We start from the raw sequence: 10353 nt of genomic DNA, 5'->3' as shown, positions 1-10353 counted from the left end.
GGGAGACAGGCTTGGAGGAAATGAGACTGCGCAAGGAAGCAGAGCAGGCCAGTGGCGAGGCTAGGGCTGCCCCAGGAGCCTGCGTGTCCAAGCACAGACAACATCAATGCTGCCTATGGTGTTACATGTGTAAGTGTGGTGTTGGAGATGAGACCCAGAGCCTTGTGCAGGTCAGACAATTGCTCCACACTGAGCTATATCCCCAACACTTCATTGTTCATTTAAAAAGATTTATGTGTATGAACATTTTATGGGCATGTATTTATATGCACCCTAAGTGTGCCTGGGCCCCAGAGAGATCAGAAGCGAGAAACAGATCATAGCAACAGATCACAGAACTGGAGTTATAGGTGGTTATGAACCACCATGTGGAGTTTGGGAACTAAACCTGGGTCTCCTGTAAGAGCAACAAATATTCTTAACTGCTGAACCCATCATTTTTAACAATAAAGTTTCACGTTGTATTTATTTCACACATATGTGAGTGCATGCCTACCATGGTATGAAAGTGGTCATCAGAGGACAATCTGCACAAGCTGGTTTTCACCGTCCATCTGTGGGTCTTGGGGAAGGACTCAAGTTGCCAGGCTTGGTGGCAAATGCTTTGACATTCATATCATCTAATGGGCCCTGTTTTATTTTCTTCCAGCTTTGAAATTTCATTTTGTTGAGTGTATGTGTATATGGGCACATGCATGGAGACATTGGGTCCTGGGGACTAAATCGGCCACAGGGCAGTGGCAAGGGCTTCCACTGCTGAGCCGTGTATATGGGCACATGCATGGAGACATTGGGTCCTGGGGACTAAATCGGCCACAGGGCAGTGGCAAGGGCTTCCACTGCTGAGCCGTTTCACCAGTGCGCTTTGCTGGTTCTCATTAGGGGGAGGCAGAAGCAGCTTTATCCTCTGACTCTTACATAGGCACTATCATTGATCCTGTGTTGATGTCAGAAGTCTGGCTTAGAAACAGAAGGGACACCGGGGCACTGGTGGTGCACACCTTTAATCCCAGCACTCGGGAGGCAGAGGCAGATGGATCTCTGTGAGTTCAAGGCCAGCCTGGACTACAGAGCCAGTTTGAGAACAGCTAAGGCTGTTACACAGAGAAATTCTGTCTTGAAACATGTCCCCCCCCGCCCCGAAAAAAAGGGACTTGTTAGCTTTCTGCTGGCTGGGGACTTGATTCCTAGACTGCCTGACTTCAGACCCAATGACAGCAACTTGGGAAGGAATCCCCACAACCAGCACCTCAGGCCTAAGACCAAGGGAGACGAGCACTCTAGGTCTGATGGGAACCTTTATTCAGAGCAGAGATGCCACCCATTTCCTCACCATTCCTTCCAGGGCTTTGGAACAGGGTGTAGTCAGTGGTCAAGCCTTCTAAGACACAGAGCCTGACAGAATGCCCTGTCAGGGTAACTGTCTAGAAGAGGGGCTGAACAATCCACGATGATCCAACATGGCTGTTCCAGGCACACAAACTGCTCTCTTTGGATAGCTCACAGACCCCTCACTGCCCTGCCTGCTCTCTCCTGGGCTGGCCTCAAGGCACATGACAGCAGTGACTATGAACATTACGATCAATAACACGTTGTATTCAAGGTTCAAAGAGAAGGGCTCCTTTGTCCCAAGGAAGGCAGTGTGTGGAGAGGCAGGCTTGGCCCTCCCGCTGCAGCAGTGCAGGCTAGGCCTGGCCCTGGCTATGTGTCGGGGGAGGACTGATGCGCAGCTCTTCCCGCAGGGCTGTCAGGGGCTGCTCCCACCGCCGCTCGTAGTAGAGATTGAGGACACATGGGGCCCGGCGCCCGTTCTGGATTGCCCAAGGGATCAGCTCAGAGAACAGCACTTGTAGGTTCCTGTGGGATAGGAAGGAAAGACGTAAGGTCCCAAAGGGCACAGCAGACTGTGCTCAGTCAACCGTCCTTCAGACCTAAGGCGGCCCTCAGTGAGGAAAGCTCCCATGTCCCATTGCACATACCCTGAACCCGGTGGAGCTCAGATTTAAATATAGAGCCGTCCAACTCCAGAAACACACCTCATGTTGCCAATGCTCATTTTGATCCGGCCCTGAGGCCTGGCCCAAGACTCTGGGGCTTGTTTGCTCATTGCCTCAGTTTCCTTTTCTGCCTCATTCTTCTCACCTTTGCTTCTTGGGGAGGCACCAGGCTCCTGCATGCCCTTACCCACTTCCTGGAGCCCCGGACCTTCTGAGTCTCCTGCCACCCCCAGAAAACTTACTGAGCCCGGAGGCGGATGGGTCCGAAGAGTGCTCCCAGGATGCACATGGGCAGGCCGGTCTGCACAGCTTCAAACCACTTCACTACAACCTCTCCTAGAGGTAAGCGGTAAGGAGCAGGAGTCAGTGGTGTTGTGAGGCATGGTCTCCTTTTACACTTCTAGGTTTGTTTGCTGGTGTCTAGTCCCATCCTATATGGGCTGTGGGACATCTGGCTAGAAGTGAGGGAAGGTCCAAGAGGGGAATCTTGGGCACAGCATGCAGAGGATCTCAAAGGCCAGGCTAACAGTGGTCTGTACAGGCCACAGGGAGTTTCTATGGGTTTCAGAAGCAGGGATCCTTGGCGTCTAGAGACAAGGGGAGACAGGCATGGAGGAAAGAGGATGTAGGGCAGGGATGCTACCAGGATGCACATATAATACAGAAGACAAGGCAGGAACCGAGCTAGTTGGTAAAGAAGAGGTATGAACAGGAACCCTGCCTGGAAGACAGAACTGGTGGGTTACTTTGCCATTGGCCACTCAATAGTTGTCTATTGGGCCAGCATGCACCCAGCATACTGGTGGGCACCCCAGCACTCACTCACCCAGCATATTGGTGGGCACCCCAGCACTCACCCGGCATATTGGTGGGCACCTCAGCACTCACTCACCCAGCACATTGGTGGGCACCCCAGCACTCACTCATCCAGCACATTGGTGGGTACCCCAGCACTCACTCACCCAGCATATTGGTGGGCACCCCAGCACTCACCCAGCATATTGGTGGGCATCCCCAGCAGCGTGTGGAGCATGTCGTGCACCTCTCGGTATCTCTGGATCACATAGGCTAGTTCCTCATCGTCCACAAAACGGGTAGGTGCTCGTGTATCTGGGGAGACCCTCTGGCAAACACAACCCTTACTTGGACTCCTTCCCATCAGCCCCCCAGGACTCATCTGGACTGCAGCTAGTTGAGTCTCAGCCATTCCCCCCAAACTCATACCCTATCTGAGAATCCTGTTTCCATCCACACCTACCAACAGGGGAAGATCCCCATTGCGCCAACTCCCAACTCTCAATGCCTGTTGGAATCTACAACCTTAGTGAGGAAAGGGGGAGTATGGACTTTATGTTTTGTAAGACAGGAAGTTCTAGGATTAGTTGCATAAAAAATGAACATACTAGGAGCTGAGGAGACAATTTGGTCAATAAAGTGATTGTTGTACGTCCCCAGCAGCTACATAGTAAACAAACAAACAAAAGCGTGGTTGCAGCCCATGTGCCTGTAACCCTAGCACATGGAAGGCAGAACCAGCAGGCCAGGAAGTGACCTGGGACTTGCAGGCCAGCCAGGTTAGTCAAACTGATGATCTTCAAGTTCAAGCTGACTCAAAACATAAAGTTAAGGAAGACACTTGTCAACCTCTAGAATCTACACACATGCAGACACACACATATAAATTTGTACACACAAAATAAATACACCATTACTGAACTATAAACTTAATGATTGCCATGGAGCTGAGGATATAGCTTGGTTGGTAGGGTGCGGGCCTACCATACCCTTGGTACTGATGAAACCGGGCACAGTGGCACATAGCTGTAATCCCAGCAGTCTCAAGGTAGAGGCAGAGGATCAGGAGTCCAAGGTCATTTTTAGCAACATAAAGAATTTGAGGCCACCCTGGGCTATGCTATGAGCCTGTTCTAAAAGTCAAAAGTAAACGCCAAAGTGTCACTATTAAGTTAATTCTGTAGGCTTCCTTTCGCTTTATTCCTGGGGCCATTAGGAACCTTTAAATCCTCCATATAGTCCAAGTCCAGTCTGGACACCTGAGGACAGGGCTTGCCATTCACTCACTGCTGTGACTCTGGTGCCTAGGCAGGACCCAGATGAACTTCTTTTTTGTTGTTTTGTAGGAAGCCTCTTGCTGTGCATCCCTGGCTGACCTTGAAATCATGGCCATTCTTCTGCTGGGATTACAGGTGTGTACCTTCTCTGAGCACAGGTAAGGAGGTGGATTATCCTCACTTACTGAACCCTGCTCCTGAGTCTGCATCGGTGCCTGAACACACGGGGTCAGCCTGGCCAGCCTGCTCCAAGCATGCCCTCCGCTTACTCAGGAGCTGACAGACTTGAGATCTGTGCAGCAGCTCTGGCATAGCGCTATGCGTGGTGCTAATCTGTGGCCTTGCTGGGTCTCACGGCCTCATTTCTTCTTGCTGTATGAAGCTGAAGCCCTCACAGAAACAGCAGTCGGTTTCACTGAGAATGTCCTATGTGCCAGCTACACATGACATCCTTTACCCACTCTGTCATCCTCTGCCCTCTCAGTAATCTAGGAGGGAGATACTATTAGGAACTTCAGAAATAGGTGCGAAGAAACATGGCTAGGAGCGCGAAGTGTGGGGCCCAAGATCGCACAGCTGAAGTGGCTGAGTTAACCCGGAAGACAGTCTGTAAGTCTTTAATCCCAGTAGCCTTGGCATTCATCATTATCAACTGGGCACATTAGTGCCCTGAAGATAAGAGGATTTTCTTCCGGGTAGGCTTTGTGTAGGGCTGTGGAACGGGGAAGACAGGCAGGACACTACCTCCGTTCCTTTCATTTGCCAAAGGATGGCCACATCTTTGAGCAATGTCAGCCTCAACTCGCATGGCTTTACCATGACCCTTCACCTAAATCTCTGTAGGGCTCTAGAAGCGCCACATCTCCAGACTGCGACCACAGTGGGGACAATGCTGGGTAAGGTGCCCAGGCCGGCCCGCAGGACCCCTCCCCCATCAACAGGCCTGAGGTTTCTGGAGAACCAGAGCTGTTCCTCCCACGGTGGCACTTGGGGCAGGTTCTCACTGATGAAATAACCTGCATCCCGGTGAAACTAGGGCAAGAGACGGAGACGGCCCTGCCGAGGCACAGGTGCTAGCAGAGGGCAAGAGGCAGGTTACTGCCTTGATTTAATTTAGTTTTCATATTTATTTATTTTTCAATTTTGAGACAGGGTTTCTCTGTGTAATTCGCTTTATAGACCAGGCTGGCCTAGAACTCACAAAGTTCCACCTGCCTCTGCCTCCCGAGTGCTGGGATTAAAGGCGTGCACCACCACCACCCAGCTCATAACAAGCATACTTAACTGAGCCATCTCTCCAGCCCATCTGCCTGTTAAAGACAGGATCTTGCCATGTAAGTATGGCAGGGCTGGCTACTCCCTATGTAGCCACAGCTGATTATGAACTCAGTGGCACCCCTCCTGCTTCACCCTCTCAAGTACTAGGCTTGTAGGTGCACATCACAGCATTGGACTTGATTTTCAGGTTTTTTTGTTTGTTTGTTTGTTTTTTCTAGACTGGGTTTCTCTGTGGTTTTGGAGCCTGTCCTGGAACTAGCTCTTGTAGACCAGGCTGGTCTCGAACTCACAGAGATCCGCCTGCCTCTGCCTCCCGAGTGCTGGGATTAAAGTTGTGTGCCACCACCACCCGGCCTTTCAGGTTTTTTTTTTTTTAAATGTGTATGTTCGTATGCACATGTATGGCATGTGTGTGTGGCCAGAGGTTGGTGTTGAGTGTCTCCCTCACGCCCCCTTGGTTTCTGAGACAGATCTCAGACTGAACCTGGAGCTCACTGATTCAGATAAGCTGGCTGGACAGCTCTGGAATCAATTCTCCCTCCCTCCAAAGTGCCAGGCTTACAGGTATGAACTGCTAGCTCTGGCTGCACATGGGCGCCGAGGACCCAAACTCGGGTACCTATGCTTAAGCAGCAAGCACCATCCCAGCAGAGCCGTCGTCCCGGCCTCTGCATCGTCCTTCTCAACAGGGCTTAGAGGACACTCTCTGGAACTCTATAGAGCGACATCGCCTCATCTTCCGAGTTTCCCTGGAAGGGTCTCTCCCGACCGCTCTACCAAGTGGCATCCCCTACCCGTCCAGAGATACCCTATGCCAATCATATTGTTCCCTTCAGAGCGTCCATCTGCTAGGCCTACCAGCAGCAGGAGTTTGGCTAGTTTTGTTCATTGTGTCCCATGGTTGAGAATCAAGTCTGGTGTATTCTAAGTACTCAAGAAATACTCTGCACCACAAAAGGGGCCCGGGCAGGGTCTCATGTGTCTCCCAGGATGGCCAAAAAGATATTATGCAGATAAGGCTGGCCCTGACCTTCGGATCCTTTTCCTTCTACTCCACACCAAGTTCATGCAGTGCTGGGGACGGAACCCAGGGCTCTGGGCATGAACTCTACCAACAGAGCTACATCCCCAGACCATGACGTTTTCTTTGAGCTTTTTCAAAACTACTTCATTATCTGCCTCTGTCATAAGAGCACAAGCCGCACAGGGACGGGAACCTGGCTTGCTACACCTCAGCACATGGAAGGATGGTGGCCGATGCTGAGTGGTGAGTCCATCGATAGCTGGAGTGTAGTGGCATTTCAGTTTGCTTGGGGATCGGGAGAGTAAAACAGCCGCACTGGCCAGCCTTACCGACCAGGCAGTGGTGACACACACCTTTAATCCCAGTAGCCACACTAGTTGCCACAGAAACCGGGTGGTGCATGCCTTTAATCCCAGCCCAGAGAGGATTATAAAATGGGAGGAGACAGCTCTTAGTCACAGTCTCATTCTGAGATTCCTGGAGCCAGGATCACACATTTCAAACTGAGGTCGAGGTAAGAGCCAGTGGCTGGCTGCTTTGCTTTTTGGATCTTCAGGTTAAATCACAATATCAGTCTCTGAATTTTTATTAACTGTGCTTTATCGAGAGCCCCCTTTCCTCTCACCATCTTCCTTGCCTGGTGCTGGCCATACTCGAGAGAGGCAGGGGGGGCACAGGGCATTGGGTCAGAGAGTACTCTGGCCCTGAGAGGACGAGCTGTAAAGCGACCAAGGTGTTTCACTAGGCTGTGTCTGTGTCCTCATCTCTTGCAAGAGGATGACAACAGAACATACCTGACAGGGTCACTGGGAGGATCCAGCCAGATCATGTACCAGCCTGGCAGCTGGCATGCAACAGGAGGTTAATAACCTCCAGCTGGTGCCAGTATCCGGGATGACGTTCCCAGCCCATTTGCCCATCCCATAGAAAAATGACTGAAAAGCACTGGTGCCTGAGTTGGCAGCTCAGGCCCTTCCCTGCCCTAGGCTATTGTCCCTATGCCACTTCTCTGCCCTTGCTGGAACTGCTAGATGCAGAGCCTGGAAACTCACGTTCACATCCAGGAAGCGGAGATACTCACGGCCCAGAGAGCCTTCAGGCAGGCTCCGGAGCTTGCTTAGGTCAAGGGTGGACAGTGAGATCCGGGGACGCTCTCTGAAAGACAGAATGCAGGAGGTGAGACTGGGAGTGTGTCAGCCAAGGCTAGTGAAAGGGCCACATAGAGGAAGTTCGGGTGCGCAAAGGGTCATAGGACATCCACTTAGCCACATGCCCTAATGGAGCACTGCAGTATTGGGACTGTGGAGACCATCACAAATCAGGGCTGAGCTAGCACCTTCAAAGTCATGATCTGGTCAAATGAGGGGTCACAGATGTGATAAGAGTATTCCCAAGTGACATTGCAGGAAGGAGATAACAAGAACACATTTGGAGGGGTACAGCTAACACACTAAGACTTAATGCAAGTGGAGTCTTGAGGCTGACACTGGACTAAGACAACATATTGTTCAACCCAGGTGATCCAGCCTACACACGTGTATGTGTGCTCTTGGTACTGAGCAGTGCCCGGGCAGTGTGTCGTCCACCTGTAGTCCTCTGAGAAGGGCTCCTTACAGGAAGAGGACTAACACAGCGTGGCTCTAGAAAGGTCAGGACCCCTGCCAAATGTCAAGGCAAAGTTGGGACCTACTGTAGGATCTGGGCACCCTCTGGATCCTTCTTCATCTGGTCCCTGAGGAATCTCAGGGTGTGGCATCCTGTGGTCTCCCCTAGAACTGCAACCATGTCTAAAAGGACAGAAATGGGACAGATGGAGGTGGGGTCCTTTTGGTTTTTAAGACAGCCTGTCTTTGTAGTACGGACTGTCCTGGAACTCACTATGTAGACTAGGCTTGCCTCAAACACTCAGAGAGATCTTCCTGCCTCTGCCTCCCAAGTGCTAGGTTAAAGGTATTTGCCATCATAATAGCTCTTTTTTTTTTTTTTTCTGAGACAGGGCTTCTCTGTGTAACAGCCTTAGTTTTAGTTATGCTGGAACTCGCTCTGCAGACCAGGCTGGCCTCAGACTAACAGAGAGCCATCTGCCTGCCTCTGCCTCCCGAAAGCCGGCAACAGCTGGTATTCTTAACATTACTAACCTACTAGAATGTGAAGGCTTTGATCATCAGAGTGTGTGAATGACTTTCATATCCCATTTTCATTTATTTATTTATTTATTTATTTATACAGTATCCTGCTTATAGGCCAGACGAGGGCACCAGACTCCATCACAGATGGTTATGAGCCCCCACATGGTTGCTGGGAATGGAACTCAGGACCTCTGGAAGAGCAGTCAGTGCTCTTAACCGCTGAGCCATCTCTCCAGCCTCTCATATCCCATTTTCAAAAAAGATTACCATGTTTTCACTGATTAGTACAGGCCAGGCTTGAGATTAAATGGCGATGAAGGGCTGACGTAGTTAAGCCGATGGAGAGCTTGGTTAGCACACTCAAAGCCTGGAGTTTGAATCCCAGCATCACATACCTGTAATACCAGCATTCGCAGGGTGGGGAGGCAGGGCAATCAGGAATTCAAAGTCATCCTGAGCTAAGTAGTGAGTTAGAGGCCCGCCTAGTCTACATCAGGCCTTGTTTTAACAAAACAACAATTCTTAAAAATGGTGCTAGATTTGAGTGCAAGTACAATCACTAGATGTGACTTTATAGGTCTTCTTCCTCTCCTTCCTGTCTTCTTTTCTTTTACAAAGACTGGCCGGCCAAGTAGCTCAAGTTGGTCTTGAACTGATTCAGTAAAGAAAACCACGTTCCTGACCTTACCAAATTTACTACCTAGTGAGAACTTGACAATGTGGTGTACTGTCAAGTCATTTAGTCCAAAGGTTAATATGCATGGATGACAGACTCTCCCAAGAATTACAAAAAATCAGACCTGTATGTAGATTTCACGTTTCTTTCTCCTCTCCTCCCTCTGCCCAGCAGATTCATGGCAGTGACTTTGGCTAGAACCAGGCACCTGATTATCATAAACGTTCCTGGGGACTATGAGATAGACGCAGCCAGGTTTGGGTGCCCGAGACTGCCTGATTCTCCGGTCAGGAAACCAACTCTGACAGAGATCATGACAGAGGCCCGGGCATTCAAGGGCGGGGAGCAAACGGCTTTACCATGGCGATAGGGGTTGTAGAGTGCCATTCCCGCCGAGCCTGCGGCCAGTAGTATCTTTTGCAGCGAGGTGGTGGGGATATGGTCCGGGTACAGCGGGTGGGTGCCATGGCTCTCGGTCCTGAGGGGTACATCTGCGGGGCAGGGAAGGGGTACAGGTGAGAGGAGCCCGGTTCCTCAGTCGCCGCGGATGCCCAGGTCAGGGCTGCTCACCTACAGCTAGCCGCAGACCGCGCGGGCGATTGCGGTGCAGACGCAGGGAGCGAAGCAGCAGGGTCACCATGGCAGCGGATGTCCGCGGCGGGTGGGCGGGGCTCCGCTGGCACGACGGAGGCCGGAGAAGTCAAAAGGCTCTACCGGGACGGCACTCACTGTGCCTTTTTGATCGGAAGTGCTGTAATATGGACGGGGGAATGAGTAAGAAAGTCACAGGATCTGTTTTCCGCTGACGTAAGACTTCTGCTGTGAGCTAGGCGTTATTGATAGCGCATGCCTGTCAACCCATCACTTGACACTTGGGAGCCGGAGGATCAGTTCTAGGTCCCTCTTGGCTGTTTACTAAGTTCGAAGCCAGCCAGGGCTACTTGAGACCTTGCCTAAAACACAAAGAGCGGTGCGAATTACATCTGTCACCCCAGTATTTGGGAAGTAGAGACAGGAAAATCACGAATTTTCGGCAACAGAGCAAGTTCGAGGGCAGCCGGGATATATGAGAAACAAACAAAAACTCCTGGAAGGGATTCCCGAAAGACCATAACCGAGAGCTGTGCAGTTCAACATTCGGCTCTATTTTCTTCTCCCCCCCTCATGTTTTCCCCCC

At 51.1% G+C, this 10353-nt stretch overlaps 1 protein-coding gene across 1 annotated transcript; it reads right to left on the bottom strand.

Moving 5' to 3' along the window:
- Nucleotides 1–1279: 1279 nt before the first annotated feature.
- On the bottom strand, nucleotides 1280–9942 carry Coq4 (coenzyme Q4). The gene is made up of 7 exons (XM_050155135.1): nucleotides 9747–9942; nucleotides 9536–9667; nucleotides 8062–8158; nucleotides 7424–7526; nucleotides 2991–3120; nucleotides 2240–2333; nucleotides 1280–1857 (listed from the first exon to the last, which is right to left on the bottom strand). The coding sequence occupies exons 1-7, from the start codon at nucleotides 9814–9816 to the stop codon at nucleotides 1686–1688; spliced, it is 798 nt and encodes a 265-aa protein (XP_050011092.1). The 5' UTR covers nucleotides 9817–9942; the 3' UTR covers nucleotides 1280–1685.
- Between the last annotated feature and the right edge of the window lie 411 nt (nucleotides 9943–10353).

Source organism: Alexandromys fortis, unplaced genomic scaffold (assembly GCF_014885135.2).
Source record: "Alexandromys fortis isolate MF-2015 unplaced genomic scaffold, M_Fortis_MF-2015_v1.1 scaffold_72, whole genome shotgun sequence".
Classification (NCBI taxonomy): Eukaryota; Metazoa; Chordata; class Mammalia; order Rodentia; family Cricetidae; genus Alexandromys; species Alexandromys fortis.
This window is presented reverse-complemented; position numbering and strand designations above follow the sequence as displayed.